Source organism: Callithrix jacchus, chromosome 10, assembly GCF_049354715.1.
Source record: "Callithrix jacchus isolate 240 chromosome 10, calJac240_pri, whole genome shotgun sequence".
Lineage (NCBI taxonomy): Eukaryota > Metazoa > Chordata > Mammalia > Primates > Cebidae > Callithrix > Callithrix jacchus.
The window spans coordinates 79,619,154-79,639,844 of record NC_133511.1 but is presented as its reverse complement, the minus strand read 5'-3'; the positions used below and the strand labels follow the sequence as shown (position 1 = coordinate 79,639,844).

Genomic DNA, 20,691 nt, shown 5'->3' with positions numbered 1-20,691 from the left:
GTCCTTATTCTTCAGCTACATGCTTAAATATTAAGAGATGAAGAGTTTTGACATCTGTAATTTAAGAGATTCATCAAAAATAACAATGCATATATACACAGTAGAGGGAAAAATTAAATGTAGCCAAAGTAGCCAAGTAGCTGGGATTACAGGTACCTGCCACTGTACTGAATAAGAACATTCTTACACACTATGGTAAAATAATTGACACAATACTATTTTGTAATACAATCCATAGCATATTTTAGCAACTGTTCCCAAACTATTTTTGATCATCTTTTTTTCAATCCATGTTCATCATTTTCTAAATACTTTAAAATTAGGGAAATAAGTCCATTGTCAAGGTAGCAAATTTATTTTCTGATTTGTCTTCAGCTGGACTGTCCAGTTGTTAAAAAATTAAATTTACCCTTGCTCTACCCCCATGGGGGAATATTGAAAAGTATGTGCCACAGAATTGCAAGTAATTTCAAATTTGGAGTTTCAAGGGTCTGTGAGCTATAATGTGGCAACGTTTGAATTAGGGTACTCATTCCCATGGGGAGATATTGGAGACAGAATTCTTCCAGTGCATTCACTTTAATATCTCTTACCTTTTTTTTTTTTTTTCGAGACAGAGTCTTGCTCTGTTGCTCAGGCTGGAGTGCCATGGCTGGATCTTGGCTCACTGCAGCCTTCACTTCCTGGGTTCAAGTGATTCTCATGCCTTAGCCTCCTAAGTAGCTGAGACTACAGGCACCTGCCATCACACCTGGCTAATTTTTGTATTTTGAATAGAGAATGGGTTTCACCATGTTGACTAGGCTGATCTCAAACTCCTGACCTTCAAGTGATCCGCCCACCTTGACTTCCCAAATTGCTGGGATGCCAGTCGTGCTCAGCTTCTAATATCTGTTACTTAACACCTTACTTCAACAGAGAGTATATGGTGAAATCACGCATTCTGAGTAAACAGCCTTTATTTTCCTATCCCACACTCTCTCTCACCCTTCTCCATTGAAATAAAGGAAGAGAAGTTTAGAATCTGTGAAGAAGAAGATGAAATGAAGAGCAATGAAACCCAGAATCCTTATAAACAGGTGCATCTGCTGACACTGACTGGGATGATGGCATTGAAAATGCTTATATTTTAGAAGCTACTGAAGATGCTGAATTAGCTAAAGCTGCAGAGAACAGTCTTCTCAGTTGCAACCATGAAGTGGATGAATTCTTGATAAACTACGTACAGAAGTACCATACAAGTACTTAATTCACTATGGACACTTATGTCACCAGGCTATAATTTGCCTGATGTCTGTGAGATTCAATAACAAATATATTATTATTAAACCTGTTTACATAAACTAAGTTTTATCACCTTATTTTCCAGTTTTTTGCTTTTTACTTCTATAAACCAGTTTTGCTGAAAATTAGCTTTGGTGTACTAAAGTTCAGTGGAATTCTCCTTATTAATCAAAATTAGTCAATGTTCATGTCAACTTCATTTTATATTTATTAAAACTTTAATATCTGAGGCTGACAAGAGATGATGCCAACATTTAAAAATTTATTACTCAAGATACTAGCCAGAAAAGATTATCATGGCCTTTAAAACTTTTTAAAAAATGGATGTCATTTAACATTGTTCACAGTCATTTAATTTGAATGACAAATATTAGATTCTGGTAACTAGGCCATTCTTCTTTGCAAAAAAAAATTATTTATGAAAGTATACTTTCAGAAGGTAACAGTAGCATGAGACTAATCTTTCTGTAGGCACATTTTAGAAGGTTGCACCTCTCATTTCTGATCAAGGAGCTTGTCTAATTGATGGTTGATATTTTGTAGGTGATTTTCAGCTCCCAAAAGCCGCCTTGCTTTAAATAACAGAGCTGGATGGCTGGATGAATTATACGTTTCCTTTATGTTTGGTTCTTTCTCCTGAACATCTGAATAATCTTGATAAAGCTCTTTTAAATTAGATAAGAAATATGCTGCATTCCTAAGGGAAGACTTTCTCTCCTTATACTCACCACATTTTGTTTGTAGTTTCAGCTGTGGCTGTCACCAAGCAGTTCATCCTGGACGTCAATCAAACGTTGCCTTTTCTTCTTGATATCTGAAATCCTCATAGCATTCTTCCTTTTCGAATTTTTCAACATCTGGACTTCTTTAAACATTTTATTTTTAATATTAAAATAAAATGTGTTGATGACTTTCTTACAAATTTTAGATTATATTCTTTGTTTATACTCTAGGAGGGTTTTCTCAAATGTGAGCAAAACAATATTCAACTCCATGATGTCACTGGTTTTCTTTCCTTCTAGACACCAAATATGTATGTACAATGTTGGAAGTACCTGTGTAGATGGCTTTACTTTTTGATTTCTTTCTTTTGTCATAAGACAGCTTTCCTTTTGTCTGAGTTTTCAATTAAATTTCTGTGGCCAAGGTCTCTTTTTCAACAGAGGGCTGGGTACTAAGTGGTCCTGTCATTTCAGAAGTGATCAGCTCAGTTGGTTTCTCTGAAAGTTCTGAAGATGCTGCAGCTGTAATAGCCTCATGTTGTTGAGTACTTATTTTGTCTCCTGAATTAGCTGTTCTTCTTACATCACTTTCTTCCATTCTTTCCCAGTCAGCATGAATGGGCTTGCATTTTCTTCCTGGCTTTTTTTTTCTTTGCACTAATTTTTACAGATGTGTTTTCACTTGCTTCATTTTCAAAAGTGTCAGAACTTCTTTTTGCTTCTTTTCCTGGAGGAGTGGATCTTGATTTTGTTTTTGACCCAGTGCTTATTCAGGAGCAGGTTATTTAATTTCCACTTATTTGCATGCTTTTGGAGGTTCCTTTAGAAGTTGACTTCCAGTTTTATTCCACTGGAGAGTGCTTGATATAATTTCAATTTTCTTAAATTTATTGAGGCTCATTTTGTGACCTATCATACGGTCTATCTTGGAGAAAGTTCCACGTGCTGTTAAATAGAATGTATATTCTGCAGTTGTTGGATGGAATGTTCTGTATGTAGCTGTTAAGTTCATTTGTTCCAGCATATAGTTTAAATCCATCATTTCTTTGTTGATGTTCTGCCTTGATGACCTGTCTAATGCTGTCAGTAGAGTATTGAAGTCCCCCACTATGATTGTGTTTCTATCTTATTTTTTAGGTCTACTAGTAATTGTTTTATGAATTTGGCAGCTCCAGTGTTAGGTACATATATGTTTAGGATTGTCATACATTCTTGTTGGACAAGGCCTTTTATCATTATATAATGTCCCTCTTTGTCTTTTAACTGCTGCTGCTTTAAAGTGTGTTTTGCATAATATAAGAATAGCTACTCCTGCTGGCTTTGGGTGTCTATTAGCATGAAATGTCCTTTATTCCCCTTCACCTTGGGTTTGTATGAGTCCTTATGTGTTAGTTAAGTCTGTTGGAGGCAGCAGATAGTTGGTTGGTACATTCTTATCCATTCTGTAATTCTGTATCTTTTAAGTGGAGCGTTTAGATCATTTACACTCAACATTAGTATTGAAATGGAAGGTACCACTCCATTCATCATGCTATTTGTTGCCTATATGTTTTGTTTTTTACATTGTATTTTTGTTTTACAGGTCTTGTGAGATGTATGCTTTAGAGATGTTCTGTTTTGATGTGTTTCCAGGATTTCTTTCAAGATTTAGAACTCCTTTTAGACGTGGTAGTAGTGACTTGGTAGCGGCAAATTCTCTCAATCTTTGTCTGAAAAAAGATTGTATGTTTCCTTCAAATATGAAGCTTAGTTTCACTGGATACAAAATTCTTGGCTGATAAATGTTTTGTTTGAGGAGGCTGAAGATAGGGCCCAAATTCCTTCTAGCTTGTATGGTTTCTGCTGAGAAATCTTCTGTTAATCTGATAGGTTTTCCTTTATAGGTTACCTGATGCTTTTGTCTTACAGCTCTTAAGATACTTTCCTTCATCTTAACTTCAGATAACCTGATGACAGTATGCCTAGGTGATGATCTTTTTGCAATGAATTTTCCAGGTGTTCTTTGTGTTTCTTGTATTTGGAGGTCTAGATCTCTAGCAAGGCCAGGGAAGTTTTCCTCAATTATTCCCCCAAATATGTTTTCCAAACTTTTGGATTGCTCTTCTTCCTCTGGAATACCGATAATTCTTAGGTTTGGTTGTTTAACATAATCCCAGACTTCTTGTAGGCTTTGTTTATATTTTCTTACTCCTTTTTCTTTGTCTTTGTTGGATTGGGTTAATTCAAAGACCTTGTTTTCGAGCTCTGAATTTCTTTCTTCTACCTGTTCAATTATATTGCTGAGACTTTCCAGAGGACTTTGCATTTCTCTAAGTATGTTCATTGTTTCCTGAAGTTTTGATTATTATTTATCTATTTCCTTGAATATTTCTACCTTCACTTCTTGTATTATCTTTGGATTTCCTTACACTGGGCTTCACCATCTTTCTGTCATGCCTCCTTGATTAGCTTAGTAGTTAACCTCCTGAATTCTTTTTCAGGTAAATCTGGGATTTCTTCTTGGTTTGGGTCCATAGCTGGTGAGCTAGTGTGATTTTGGGAATATGTTAAATAACCTTGTTTTGTCGTATTACTGAGTTGGTTTTCTGGTTCCTTCTCATTTGGGTAGGTTCCACCAGAGGGAAGGTCTAGGGCTGAAGGCTGCTGTTCAAATTCTTTTGTCCTATGGGGTGTTCCCTTGATGTAGTATTCTTCCCCTTTTCTTATGGATGTGGCTTCCTGGGAGCTGAGCTGTAGTGATTGTTATCTCTCTTCGGGATCTAACCACCCAGCAAGTCTACCAGGCTCCCGACGGGTATTGGAGTTTGTCTGCACAGAGTCCTGTGATGTAAACCATCTATGGGTGTCTCAGCTGTGGATACCAGCACAGCATTTGGGGTGTCTCCCAGGTCCTACAGGAGCAACCTACTTCTTTCAGGGAGTCTGTGGGTCCTCTCAGATTTCGTGATTTATTCCTGCAGTCATTCTGGAGCAAAATTCATGATGCAAGCCTCCTCATGCTGCTCATTCATCCAAGTCAAAGCTGTAATCTAGTCCTGCTTCCCGTCTGCCATCTCTCAAATACTTCTTGGAGTTCCCAAGGAATATTTGGCATATAATCATGAACCAATCCATCGGTTTTAACCAACACTTGGCCCCACCCTTCAGCTTGCCCTGGTTCTCCCTTGTCAACATCCTCTGTTGTCACATCTACATAAGGGAGCCTCCATACATCCAAAAATGGCTGTTCCCTTTCTGCTTGAGCCCAGAGTCTCACAACATCTGTAACTCATCTCTCCATCAGGACTAACAAACATTTCAAGGGGCTTGGCAGAAAGCATACACCTCCCCTAAAAAAATGTCCTTTTATCTCCCTCTTCTCTCAGTTTTCCATCCCACACTTACTGTTTCTCTCCCACTTACCCTCATGCATATCAGTCAGGGCATGTAAATATGAGAGTCCAAGAGGGTGTCTGGTCCACCAGTTTTGATTTCCAGTTTGGGCTCAACTAGAACACTCTTTTGCATATGTAACTGCAATGTAGCAGTGACAGAAGCTATCTAGTTGCAAGACAGGAAAAGGGCATGTAAACCAGACAAATGTATCTTGGACAAGGGGCATCTAAATTGGGGCTTAAGCAATTAATGGGAAAAGTTGAAGGGATGACATAGGGGTGACATTCCAGACAGGAACAGCATAAGCAAAGTTGCAGAGGCCTCAGCTTGGTGTTGCTGGAGTGTAAAATGCAGGGCAGGGAAGGTGAAGGGAAGTTGTAGTAGTCAACAGAAGCCAAATGAAAGATGGTTTTAGAGATGACATTGAGGAGATTGTACTTTCAGGCAGCGGGAAGGCCATTGAAGGTGGTTAGCAGAGGAAAGGATAATTAGCTGTGTGCTTTAGAAAGATTGTTCTGGTCACCTGGAATACATTTGAAGAGTGCCAAAGAGGAGGAGTGGACCTACTAGGGAGGCTGTTGGTAAGATTGGGGTAAGAGTTTATAAGGACCAGGGCTGAGCAGTGGTTAAGGAGGGCAGGAGGAGAAAAAGGAAGAGGAGGAAGAGGGGAAGCAGGAGGAGGAGAAGTGGGGGATTGAGGCAGGGTCATAAGTAGAGGGGAGAAGGACAACTCCCAGGTTAATGGCTTGAGTAACCATGTGTATTGAAGCCACCGACTAAGACAGATAACATGGGAGAAGGAAGAATTAGAAGGTGGGAAGTTCTTTTTGAAGACGTCTGTGATACCTTTTGGGAGTTGACAGGTAGACCTGTGGAAGTATGCATCTGAAGCTCAGGAAAGGTGTCTGAGCTGAGGATATAGATTTGGGATCATCAGAAAGGAAGTTTTGTTTGTGGCTGGGTTACTGCCAGAGAGCATCTAAAGGACAGAAGAGTGCTGAGGGCAGAGCTTTGCAGGACACTGATATGTAAAGAGTGGCTGAAAAGGAAAAAAAAGTTAAAGTAGATTGGGAAAACCAAGATATCACTGTGATGGTACAGTCGAAGGAAGGGAGAAACTCAAGGAAAATGAATTGGTTAACAGTACCAAATGGTGCAGTCTTGCTGAAAAGTAAGTCCTGATTGCATCTGACTGCATCAGATGTGCCTGGCCAGGTTGCAAGGTGCTGAAGCATGGGTGGCAAGGGAGGGAGTTGAGAAAGAAAGGATAGACCACTCTTTGAAGTTTAGAGGTGGAAGGAGAGAAAAAAGAGGCATTCATGTGAGGAAGAGCCAATGCAGGGAGTGCCTGTCTCTCCATGGAGTATATCTGAGCAGGCTACCAGGCTAAAGGGAAGGAAGTGGATAGCAAAAGGCCAGAAGGAATAATTGATAGGTAGATGTCCTGGAATGATCAAGGGGAAAAGGGCACATGAGCACAGGTTGGGTGCTGGCCTTAAGGGGCGAGGGATGCGTCTGAGACCCAGGAGTGTGGCAGCACTCAAAGTCTATAAGTGGAGGGGTTTCATGACTGATGGTCTCTGTTATTTGAGAGAAAGAATCTGGACCGATTAGGAACTTGTAGAGAGTAGAGAAGACACAAAATGACCACCATGGGGAGTGGGCAAAGCAGGCCACCAGGGCTGTTCAGATAAGTTGTGCTTTGGTTTTGGTTTTCTTTCCCTACTGCCTCTGTGCAAGAGAATTTGCCCCAGCAGAAAACAGCCTGAGAGTTCATGCTGATCCCCTTTTTCCTTTCACTTTTCTCCAAAAGAAAAGTGTCTTGTGAAAGCTTAAGCTTTCTGAGTCTGTGGCCCTCCCACCTGTCATAGACACCCACTGCTGTGCCCCTGACCTCACTCCACTCATACATCTTCCCTACATCATCCTCATCCCTCATTTCTGGATTTACTCCAGCTTCCCCAGTTCCTCAAAGCTCAACTGCATGCTGTGCCCAGACACCTCAGGCTTTGGGACCAGCAAGATTCTCATAGAACCTGAGTCCAGCAGGAAGCAGCATCCTCAGAAAAGTAACAGAGTTTAAGGAAAGGACTATTTACAAACGTGGGAGCAGGGTTATGGAACCAAACAAGGGATGCTGAAACAGTGGCGATAATGGCAGGGCAAGGGGAGGCAGCAGTTATTGGAACTCTAAGAAATGCCTCTAGAGCAGGGCCACCCTATGGAAGCACTGCCATTTGGTAGAGGAAGGCAACCACTGCCAAGCCAGAGCCCACAGGGAGTGATTGAGGATTAATCCCCCAGTCCTCTCTCTGGTCCTCTACTCCTGCCAGTGCCCCTCATTGGCTGAACTCCACTGGAAGCCAGAGGGCAAGGGAACCCAAATGTGTCATCCACAAAGGTCAGCTTTCTGTGTCAAACAGCAGTGTGGAAAAGAGAGGAGAGGGCTCTGCAGGGTGAAGGGGGAACACGGAGCATAGGAATCCTCCTCTTAGGGGAAGAAGGTTAGGATGAGGATTGAATCAGAATTAGAAACTTCACTCAGTTAAAATAACTGGGAAGTTCTAGCCAAGGAAAAAAGATAAAAGATAACCAGGTTTATTTTGTGAATTTATTTAAACTGTAATGAAAAAAAAAAAAAAAAAAGCAACCTAGAAAAAACCCTGGCAACTGACTGTAGAAACATCGTGCACACTCTTTTGAAAATGGCAATGGCTGAGAAAGCTGTATGGAATGCCTGGAGCAACACGACCCAAATCGCCATGCCGGGCACGGTGGCTCAAGCCTGTAATCCCAGCAATTTGGGAGGCCAGGGCAGGTGGATCACTTCAGGTGAGGAGTTCAAGACCAACCTAGACAACATGGCAAACCCCATCTCTACTAAAAATATAAAAATTAGGTGGGCATGGTGGCAGGCAACTGTAGTTCCAGCTACTCAGGAGACTGAGGCATGAGAATTGCTCCAACCCGGGAGGCCGAGATGGTGGTGAGCCAAGATCGTGCTACTGCACTCCAGCCTAGGAAACAAAGTGAGACTCTGTCTGAAAGAAAAAAAAAAAAGACCCAAAACTAGAGCTAAGAACCTGTGATTTAACTATTGCTAAACACATGTGTTCTGCAATTTCTAGTTGTAAGTGAAACTATTCTGGCTTAGAGTTTCAGTTCTGATGAAGGAACCAAAATGTGCTCAATTGCAACATTTTAAATGTGTATGCGGCTAAGTGGATGATTTCCTTCTCATTTCAGTTAACTGGGAGCCTGTTTCTGGACAGTTTAAAGTTTTTATGAATTATAAGCCACTACTCGTCCTGTGCCTATAATTTTTCAGCATGGAGGACTACAAGGCTAGTGGAATGTGAAATGCTCTTAGGAGCTAAGTTACACAATTAGAAAAATCAAATTATTTTGTGTTTCAGGTTAATCTCTTTTAAATACATACAAAATGAGGGAAACTCCCAAAATGTTTTTGGGAAACAAATAGGGCCCAATTTACATGCTATACATCTATCACTCCTGGAAGGGAAGATAAACCATTGTTTGCTTGAAAACTGGCTGACTACAGACCACTGGAGGTGGGAAAGAGGGTGAATTGTCTGAGTTCTGGCTAACAACAAAAAACAACAATCAAAAAAACCCCACAGGGATGGATAATTTGGAAACTGCAAACTGAGGAATTCTTCTGCCTTTGGAAGAAGTGAGTAGGAATTATGTCCTTGGGGGGAAAGGTTGGAAGGATCTTCTCTATCTCAGTGGCTAAGAACTGCTGGCTGCAGAAAAGCCACAATAGGGGAGGTGCTCAAGGAAAGAGTTATTATTAACACCACAAAGAGAAAAGGGAACCAATGATTTATAAATATTTTTACTCAAAATTTTCAGAATCTGTAATCCTTAAAAATAGTTTGAAAAAAGAAAATGTGATAGAAATGTTAGAAATAGAAAAACCATAGCATAAAAATGGAAAATATAAATTAGGTTGCATTAATATAATTCTAATGTAATTCCTTTCATAGTTTGGGACTTTTTTTGGTGATTCTGAGGGAAGAGTTACTGAATACTTACTATGTACCACACACTTTCCATTCATTGTACCATTTAAATCCTTACAAACACCTTTCCAGGTAGGTATTTTACAGATGTGGAAACTAAAGCTGAGAAGCTAAATGACTCATTCATGACCACACAGCTGGTGAGTGGCAGTGAATTTATATTTAGTCTCTTTCTTTCCACAATACAATTCTGCTTCTCTGTCCTTATGGAAGAGTTTTTAATTATAGTTTTGTTTTCGTTTTTTTTCTTTGACAGGGTCTCTCTCTGTCGCCCAGGCCAGACTGCAGTGATGCAATCACGCCTCGACTTCCTATGTTCAAGTGATCCTCCCGCCTCAGCTCCCCTACCCTACCACCCCCACCTCCAGTAACTGAGACAATAGGCACATAACACCATGCCTGACTATTTTTTGAAGAGACAGGGTCTTACTATATTGCCCAGGCTGGTATTATATTATTTTTTAAATTTTAGAAGTACTTCTGCTCGGGAGTTACCATGGAATAGTATGTTAGAGATGCAGATATGGTGTATTTATTTATTTATAAAAACAACAGAATGTACTAAAGTGGCAGAATTTGCTGAAAATGCTAAAGAACTGCAACTGTGCACATTGTCATCTACTTTTGTCTTATTTGGGAAAAATGCTGGAATTTTTTTCCCAAGAGTGGCAAAACATTTCTTGAAAAGGTTTAAGTGGATCTTCAATACCCTAAGTATGTCAAATCACTCACAAGGATTATTGTAAATGTATAGTTCCTGTCCCACTTGTCTGGGATACACGGCTCCTAGGTGGGGCCTTGACACCTCTAAGTCTATTAAGCTCCTCAGATGATCCTGCTGCATACCCCTGGCTTAGGGCAGGGACAATCACATCTGGATCATGAGAGTCACTGGGAGAGAATGTTTAAAATTCAGATCCCTGGGCTTTTCTCTAATCAGAAACTCTAGAGGTCAGGCCGGGTGTGGTGGCTCACACCTGTAATCCAAGCATTTTGGGAGGCCAAGGTGGATGGATCACTTTAGGTTAGGAGTTTGAGAATAGCCTGGTCAATGTGGTGGAATCCTGTCTCTACAAAAAATACAAAAATTATCCAGGTGCAGTGGCACTAGCTGTAGTCTCAGCTACTCGGGAGGCTGAGTCAGGAGAATTGCTTGAATCCTGGAGGCAGAGGTTATAGTAAGCCAAGATAACGTCACTGTACTCCAGCCTGGGTGATAGAATGAGACTCTGTTTCAAAAAAAAAGAAAGAAACTCCAGGGGTCAGTCCACAGAACTTCTGTGTTTAAAAAGTTAGCCAGTAATTTTGACCTGGCCAGGTGTGAGATCCTTGTTTGGGGGTTAGCTAGAATAAACTTAGAGCTTGTGGTTTGTAGATTGCAAAGTAATTGGCATCATCCAAGGAGATGGCATTTTCAGTTTGGGGTTTTATAAACTCATAATCTGATTGTTCAAAAACCCTAGCAATAATGGAAGAGTGTGAGCTCCGAGGAATCATCCAAATTAAGGAATTAGGCATAATGTTAGTCAAATCTTCTCTGCTTTTTAATAACTATTATTTATATTTCAAAAAAGGTTTTGCCACACAAACCAATATTCTTTCTCTGATAGCACCTTTTATTTGTTGAGTGATGTCATGTAAAAGGAATAGGATGGATACACACACACACACACACACACACACACACACACAAAGGGTCAGTGATAAAATTGGAGTCAGTGTGTAGCAAGTTACCAATATTCAATGCTCTTTGAGAATCCCTTTCAACACTAACCTTTAACTGCTCAGTTATTTCCAAAAGTGTCAAATTCTTCTTGTGTGTGGACCTTATAGAAGCCCAGTCCCCTGGAAGAAGAATGCCAGCTGATCCTGGAAAGCTCATTGCAGCTGGCAAGGGAGGTTTCAAATGGGAGATGGGGAAGACAAGAGCAGACAGAATCAAAGAACTATGTGACAAAAAGAAGAGTAGCAAATGTCACAAGGGTAGGCAAACAAGCATAAGTGGCTTTCAGAGATGAAGCTAGATTTGTACAGTATACTCAGGCTTTGTGAAAAAGCTTGTGAACTGGCGTTTTAGAATGTCTCAAAGTTAACATTTCCCCCTTGCATTTTCTCTACTAAGTGAAAAAAAGATTTCCTTTCTGCTCTAAGGGGCTATTCCATTCTCCCCCTACAGGATGGTTTCTGTGTGTGTGTATTTGATTACTAATATGTCTACCTTGTGCCAAGGAGGATTTCTGGATACTCCAGCACCCAAGTACTGACATTTATTTAATAACTATACATTTACTCTATGACATAGAATCTAGTGGTCTAGTAAAACTAACAGAGTATGGATATATACAATATGCTTGTAGGTAAAGTGTATCTGACAATACATGAGCAACAGAACGGTGTTTATCGTGTGGTATGAGTTAGAATAATATTGAACACTGAGGGAACTAAGGGTTGAGGTCTGGTAGATTTCAGAGCAAGGTAGGCAGTTCTTACAGTGCATGGAGTACTGTCTCTCATACCAGAGAAGGGAAAAATCAAAACATGAACCCAGGCCTATAAGATGCATTCTGGCATACTGCAGAAGGCAGATGATACAGGCAGGGCAGTGTTATAGCTACTGTGTTCTGTCAAGTGCCACATGCACAGCCCACCCTCCTAACCACTTCAGCATTACTGAGTTCAGCAGTCATCAAACCTATCCATAAACCAGGAATCAAGTTGGCCCTCAATCTAGACAACTAGATTTCTTTGGAAAAATGTCTTCATAAGGTGTAAGGGCATCCATTAGTACTTTATGATCTGTTAACAATTTAGGTGTACTTAGCATGATTTTACATTAGTGGACCACAAACAGCTAATCAATTCTTACTGAATAAAAGATAGTAAAGTTTGTCAACTGTGGTTTCTAACATGGGGCATTTGCATTACATGTTGCGTTAACATCTCTAGCGACCAACAACAAAAAAGTTAGTTTGGGTAACAGATGTGCTTTTGCTAGGAAAACCTTATTGTGTTTTTGTAATAGCCATTCCATAGCCTATAGTGAATTTTGAGCATACAAAGACCCTCAGATGGCTCAACAATCTCTCCAGCCTAATCTTTCTTTAGCTATCCTCTCTTCTAGCACCACCAAAACATGTCCTCTCTCTTCCTTACACCTCCCAGCCTCTGCAAATGCTCTTTCTGATGCCTGGATGCTTCTCTGCTCCACCATTTTACCAATCTGACTTAAAACCACAATTCAAAAGTTCTGTTTGTATAAGCTTTCTTGAAATAAGCAAGAAATTGCTCCTCTGTACTTTTGGTATGTTGTTCTTCTGTCATTACATATTAAAATTATCTGCTTGTTTATCCATATCAAATCATAAAATCCTAAGGAAAGGAATTGTGTCATATTCAGGTCTAGGTCACTGAGCAGCTTAGTTTAGTATGTGATACAGGAACTGCAAAATAAGACAGTGCCTAAATCTTAACAGGCACTCAAAATTTGTTGAATGGATGAATGCTGGGTTTTTTAAATGAAGTTAACAAAAACATTTAGTACTAGTCAGGGAAACTCTGAATAGTCCAGAAATATCTGTATTCCTAGGGTGAAAGACAGTACAGTATAATGGACTACAGTGTGGACTTTGGAACTAGTCTGAGTCCAAGTCTTGGCTCTGCTACTAGCAGTGTAACCTAGGGTACTTTATTAACATCATGTACCTTAGTTATCACACAAACACAGAGGGCATAAGTGGGTTAGTACATACAAAATGCTGAGAGTAGTGCCTGGTACATTGCTAAGTACTTAAATGTTAGCTAATGTTGTTTATATAACATAAAATGTGCAATGCTGGTTTTGCTCTCAAGAAACCAACAACCAACTTGGGAGAAGTTAGGGGAAATGACAAGAACCTGTTTAAGATGTGACATAAAGCAGAAAGTTAGGTATTAAATGTCAAACAACTAAGTACTGATGATATAAATAATCTGGATGACTACTGTAATAAAACTACACCCATCTTTTTGATTCAGGTGTGTTTGTTAGGAAACGAAAGAGAAAAGACAGCTTTAATACTAGACCGAGTCATATAAAATTCCTTATAGGTCAAAGACATATTAGCATTTTCATATGGCTCAACCTAACATTTTTTAGTTACATCTTGCTCAAGACAAGGGAAAGGAACTTATTCATATGAGAGAGAAAGAGAATTAGGTTTACTGTACAACCGTAGAAAATAAAGGAATTCTGCCTCTAAAGCATCTTTGGAAGACACCTAATTCAACTTCGTGGAATTTTAAAAATGAAAATTATATGTCTAGAAGAGAAAGGAATTTTAACAACAATAACTAAGAATGTTTACTTTTCTAAAAAGATGAATTCAGAAAACTCTCGGTTGTCTCTTTCCCCTTGTATAAAATTACAGATATTATAGATATAATCTGTGATCTCTGGCCAAAAACCAATTATATCCTTATTTCTCTGAGTTCAGGCCCACAGCAAAAACATTAAACTTACACTTATCACTTATGTTTTTCTAAATAAATGAATTTTAGAGACATCAACTTGCAAAGGAGCACATCAAACTTAATGTTACTCAAATTTTTCTTTAATAAAGACAAATCAAAAGAATTATTTAACAATTTTTGCACAACTATGCTTAACTGACAAAGGTGATTTGTTTAGGATCTTAAGGGTAGCAAAGATTGTATGCTAAGAGGGTACCACCAAGAAAAAAGACAAATACATTCTATTACTAGAAAATGCTTCAAGACAAAAATATTAATTCAGTAAGAAAATATTTCATATATCTTTTATCACAGACTATTAACTCATTTCTGTAATCCAGTTACATGGCATACATTCCTTTTTCTAGTTTCTCATGCAAAAGGTTGGAAAGTTTTTCTCAAAACAGAGCAAGTCAGCGCTAACGGTTGACTGGGAGTCAGCCTAGAAGAGCATGCTCAGAAGGCCATTTACGTTTACCCAACCCCAGCCTCATGCTCTTCCCTGCTCCAAAAGGGTTGTTAATTTCTATTACTAATGAATTATCTCTTATTCAATAGACATATAAATTACTACAAATGTACCTATAAATTAACAGGATATCATTCAATGTGGAGGAGAGCAGCTGGAACCTAATGACACCCTAGAGGTCTCTTGGTTACTCTTTTTAGAAAACAGAAAAAAAACCTGCCTCATTCCAGATAATACATAAAAATAACACTTTAAAACAAAGTAGTCATCCTGCCTGTATGCTTCTCCTAAAATGCTGTGTGAGCAACTCAGAATTAAATACAATTAGGACATAAGAATTAACAAGGCCAGGCGAGGTGGCTCATGCCTGTAATCCGAGCACTTTGGGAGGCTAAGGTAGGCGGATCACAAGGTCAAGAGATTGAGACCATCCTGGCCAAGCCGGTGAAACCCCATCTCTATTAAAAAATACAAAAATTAGCTGGGTGTGATGGCACATGCCTGTAGTTCCAGCTATTTGGGAGGCCGAGGCAGGAAAATCACTTGAACCCAGGAGGCGGGAGGTTGCAGTGAACTGAGATCATGCTACTTCACTCCTGCTTCATCTCAAAACAAACAAACAAAAAAACACAAGTTCACCTAAAAGAGACAAGAAGTGTAAGTAAGGGCTGCTTCCTGTAATCCTAACCATATTGTTTCATGGATAGTTTTCAGAACATAAAAATACAATAAATACTATAATGGAAATATAGGGATTTATTACTTTTTGGTTTACAAACAAAGGCACCCAATAATGCTTCTATTTACTTCCTATAAAAGATTACCAATTTACATTTAAAAAAAAACACAAAACAAAATCCCCAATCAATTCCAACAGACAACATAAAAAAAGGGGAAAAGGAAATTATTTTCCCTGCTTTCAAGCTTTGTTACACAGGTTCAAAAATTATTATTTTATGCCATTCTTAAGTCAAAGAACGTACTGCCATGCTTCTCTGCACTGAGTCTTAGGACATTGCCAACCTAAATTTAAATGTAGTCCCAATGACATCACAATTTACAAATGCATATGCCGGGATTAGGAGTGAATAGGAGAAAAAAACCCGAATGTTTTAGAATACAGTTTAATAAAATAATTTAAATGAAATAAACATTCAATTTAGTAGGCTATCCTGTTAAATAAGGAGGCTGTGTAGAAAACATAAACAGAACTAAAAATCATGTCTAGTAAATGACACAAATGATTTCTCAAATCTTTAAGTTTGACTTAAGTTCAAAGTCTAGTTGGTGGGAATTAACACTACATATTCTTGATACTAATTTTAGAACTTTAAATTCCAGAATAACAAGCTAATTTATTCATTAGTTTTCTGTTGACAACAGAATTTTAAACACACACAATTAATGCAGTGGCCTCAGCACCCTCCCAGTTAACATTTCTTTAAGTTAGATTACAAGAACAATAAAACAGCTCAGAAGACATACACTCCCTATGCACTTCATAGGCCTGCCCAAGTTGTCCCCAGCTCTTTTGCAAGACACAAAGACAATTCATCTGATTCTAAGTCTATTCGGCAGAAGTATAAAAATCATACAAATGTTAGCACGTTTTCAACATGTTATGGAAATATATTTGGAGAGATGGAGTGCTCAATGTATATTATGTGGGCCACTTTAAATCAAAGGCATCATTATTTATTCCATTTTCAGACACTGTCATGGTCTCTTATACCTTTATGTAAGGTATGGTCCTAGACCAGAGACTTTAGTATCATTCCAAAGAATACAGAGATATTTATATACATATTTCTTTTAAAATAATATTTAAAAGTTTTACTACAGAAAATCTGGCTTCAATATGGAAGCATTTTTCCTTTTCAAGATTATACACCTGCATGAAAGTAGGTGATTTCCTTTACATTTAGTTTTTCACAATAGCAAAATAAACTTCTTACACGTTGCATTTAAGTTGACAAAGAAAGTTAAGATGTAAAGTTCCATTTAACTTTTTATATTGTGAACCGTTCTTTTTAACATACTCCAGATACACTGCTGATTATTTAATACAGTACAACTTGATCAACTTAATTAGAAGTGTTATACTGAACGATCTGTTGAACCAAATGTATGCTAAAACAGTAAGTAGAGTTAGCTATTATGATTAAAAGGGAATTTTAATGTATCATTAAAATATACATCAATTTTCTGACTATTGTTTCTATAATGCATTTCCTTCTAAAGCTAACACCACATGCATAAAAAATAAATGATATCTTCAAACTCATTCAACAGTTTGCTACTTTGTGTGGTATGTAAATAAAGTCCTTTATTTAATTTCATACACATTATCTTAAGCATTATTTTATTTTTCTTGAAGGAATTCATCTTTCAAGATCAAAATTAGTATGTGTTTACACATGAGAACATTTTTTTAATGTTATTACTACCTGCAAATACATTCTTCCATAATAATGTACTTCCAGTTTTCATTGGAAAGATAGCACAAGCCTTTTGAAAGTCCTATGAATTAAGTTTATAAAGGGAGGAGAACACAAGTATGGTGAATCCCTCCCAATTCCCACTTCCAACAAAGTCTTAAGAATTCCTCCTGCTTCAAAACATAAACACAATCTCACAGGATTTTTATTTGATCATAATGTCGACAAGAAAACTGTATTCCTATTATTTTTGATACTAACAGTTTTACTGAATTTGTTTTCACTTTCCATCAAAAGACACATAGCATATGTTGATATGGATTCTCAAACCCATTTAGATCCGGGAGGGTCATTAGAATAATATAGCCTTCTGATTTTAAAAGCAACTGATTGCTTATAGAAAAATGATATGTTTCAGAAATTTAATCAGAAAAAGAAAAATGAGAACATGTCTTTCATGTTTGATATCATTTAACTTACAAGATGATGTGAAAATAGGTTGGTTATAATTAAAAAAAAACTGAAACCTACTTCAACTAACGAAAAAAATCAAACACTGAAGAATCAAGTATCTTCACACTTAGCTAGTATTATTGTCCAAATAAATGTCTTCCATTGCACTGAACATTAGAATTAGAAATTCACTATATGTTAAGGCATATTTTAATTAATATGTTCCAGAATTGCACAGTTATACTGGTCAGTGTTCCTATTTCCCCACTTCTGCCCTCATCCCACCCCTTTCTTTTAGGCTCAAAGTATTAAGTCATGGTTTTGGTGGCTATTGTAGATTTGAGCTGGCATTACACAGTGTGTTCACTAGGTTTTATGAGCATAAACATTAAAATGTTACATAAAATGTACCATAATTTACTTCACACTCCAATCTAAGATGGTTTAACGTCTTGACAAAAGGCGAGATGACTTAAGTACATTTTACGTTTTGGGCATTTAGACCACCATATGCATAGATGTTCTAATGCTGAATTCTTGGTCTTCAGTATCTCATAGTGCTGGATGCTCGGAAGTATGACAGAAACTTGTAACACAGACTAACCACAAAGTACCAGATGTTTCTTGCCATCTGTGATCTTGCAATAAAAATGCGCCAGATGAGGATCACAAGGATAGTATTAAAACCATAACGTATATTCCGCAACCTGGTAAGCGAATCGAGAGATATGTTAGACAATATTTTCTAGAATATTGTTGGATGGCAGCTAATTAATACTGAGTTTTTAATCTAATCAAAGCTCAAATCCATATTAATTTGAAACTCATACTAGGCATTAAGTATATTGTAGGTAAAACAGATATGTTCCTTGAATTTCTCCAGCTTCTCATCTAATCTAAAAAGGTTCGTTCATTATATGCATAACAGTACAGACAAAATACAGCATTTTTTTTGACATCTTTAGTTGTTTATAAGTTGTCAGACAAGTAACTTACTCCTTCAGTTACAGCTGACAGTCATATGATCAAAGGACAACTGGACAAGCCCTCATCCAAGCATAAAACATGGCATTAACTCAATAAAGGAGGATCTTCCCTTTCTCAAAGAGTAACAACATGCTACTCAGCTCATGTTTCAAAACATTTTGACGTTTTTGATGGAGTTTAAAAGAAATACAAACCTTTAGATATGTAATCATATTACATAAATTACAGTGACATCAGCAGGCAGTGCAAGATAGGACTGCAATGTAAGAAAAACAATGCAAAGAAAGAAAAGAGCTTTGAATAAGGAGTCAAAGATCAATATTCTAGTTTGCTTTGCCACTCAATACAATATGTATGACCTAGGCAAATACAACTTTCCTAAGTCTCAATTTCCTCATCTATTTAACTGGCTTCCCTGCAAAGTCTCATAGGCTTATGAGGCATGAGAGGGATAATAATGTGAAAGTCTTAAAAAGTGTCATAGGAATCATATTAAAAATCACTACAAATATAAGCAATTACCATTAAAAATTATCTGTATCTTTGATAGATTACCAGTGATTTTTCCTCTTTTATCTTCTGATTATTAAAAAAAAATAGTATGTGTTACTTGTATAAAGGGATAAAGGAAATTGTAACTATTTTATATAAGAAAAAAATATTCTATGCCAAATGATGTATTCTCTTCCTCCAAAGATTACTGAGTAGGATTGAAAAAAAAAACCTTTAAAATAGGTTACCTAAAATATCCTCCTTCTAATACCTTTACTTTTAAAGTAGCAATATAAAGAATGATAATAGTAATTTCTGAAACTCAATTCCACCTGAACTTCATCCTAAGAAAGACATAAACTGAGGAAGACAGTAAGTTTCAACAATCTTAGGCTACAGTAATACTACCATAGTTCTAGTCCAAAAGTAAGTACTTATCATAAATTATTAGCAATATCTTTATGCAATCTACCAGTTTACCAAAAAAATTATGGAATATTTCATAAAGAAAATAAGATGCAATCAAATCCATATATCAAACTCACTTGTTCAGATGTTTTCTGGCTGCAGGGAGGCCAGACATTTCTTCATTCAACACGTACTTCTTAGTTCCCATGCAGTAGTTCTCTATATATTCTGCCCAATGTAACTGCCGTACATCAATATTGAAGGTCTACGTTAACAAAAAATTTACTGATTATTTTCTTGACTAATTTTTTTCACAACCAGTCAGAAATTCATACTTTTTCTAAAGGCCAATTCCAAGTGACATAATTACAAAATGCTTAAGTATGGAATTAACTTCTAAAATCTTACTGCTAGTCACAGAAAAGTTCTTATTCCTAGTCCATACCTTCCATTAAATGTGGAAACATTTGAGAAGATAATCTGGAAACTCGTGTCAGCATTTTAAGAGAAGTAGGTTAAATGTAAGAAGAAAATAGCTTGTACCATTTTGCTAAACAAAGAAAAAAAAAGACAAAATTCTATTGTCCAAATAGATCTATGTATTCCTCACTACATTATGCATGTACTGATACATTTCCTGTTCCTTTCTATCTGTAGTCTCTTCTGCCTTCCTGTACATCATACCTACTGCACAGACTAATATTCCTAGAGAACACTTTTGACATCAAGAGAAAGAATATGTTATGAAAGCTAGCTAAGGAGTCTGAATAACTGTTATTAGACTATTTGATGAAAAGGGTAGGTAAATCCAGAAAAGAAAGCCTTTGGAAATGTTATGGCAAAGTAAGACGACTGTGCACTGCTCAGTGCTCCTTAGCATATAATCAGATAATTTTTTTGGAGTTATAAAGATATTATTCACTATATACCATCACTCATGTAAAAATAGCCAATTCTAGGAGGGGAAAACTACTATAAGACAATCAGTAAAATATAAAAATGTAATAACTGTGCATTAAAATGAAGACTTAGGGGACATTATGAACAGGTAAATGTTTATGTTATTGGGAGTTCCATAGGAACAGTTAAAAAAATATGGAATAAAAGCAGTATTTGAGAAGAAAATTGTCCAAAAACGATGAGAAACCAAGTCACAAATTCAAAACACAAATACAACTCCCGCTTCCCCGACCCCTGCCCCAACACACATCTAGGCATACGAATGTCAGAAAAACGTCCTATAGATTCCCTCCAAAAGAACAACTATTAGACTGTAAGTTGACTTCCCAACAGAAGAAATGGAAACCAAAAGACTGAGAGATGTTTTCCAACTACTCAATGAAAACAACTGCTAAGGTAAAACTCTATACCAGTGTAAATATCCATGAAAAATAAAGGTGAAATAAAGATACTTCCAGAGAATAAAACCTGAGACAATCTGACATCAGCAGAAAACCCATGTTAGAGGAAGTAAACTTAAGGATATTCTTTAGGCAGAAGGAGAACGATTCTGGATTTAAGCCTGGAGA

General features: G+C 37.4%; 1 protein-coding gene and 1 pseudogene across 2 annotated transcripts in view; both read right to left on the bottom strand.

Moving 5' to 3' along the window:
* Positions 1-1,677: 1,677 nt before the first annotated feature.
* LOC100412756 (centromere protein U pseudogene) lies at positions 1,678-2,711 on the bottom strand (annotated as a pseudogene).
* Positions 2,712-13,994: 11,283 nt separating this feature from the next.
* The window catches only part of FAR1 (fatty acyl-CoA reductase 1), a 63,330-nt gene continuing 56,633 nt past the window's right edge, over positions 13,995-20,691 (bottom strand). For both annotated transcript variants that reach the window (XM_002755074.7, XM_035265885.3), the window contains exons 11-12: positions 19,300-19,427; positions 13,995-17,982 (exon numbers count right to left, since the gene is read on the bottom strand). In XM_002755074.7, the coding sequence (XP_002755120.1) occupies positions 17,820-17,982; positions 19,300-19,427 (291 nt within the window). In that variant the 3' untranslated portion in view covers positions 13,995-17,819. The remainder of the gene's footprint in view (positions 17,983-19,299; positions 19,428-20,691) is intronic.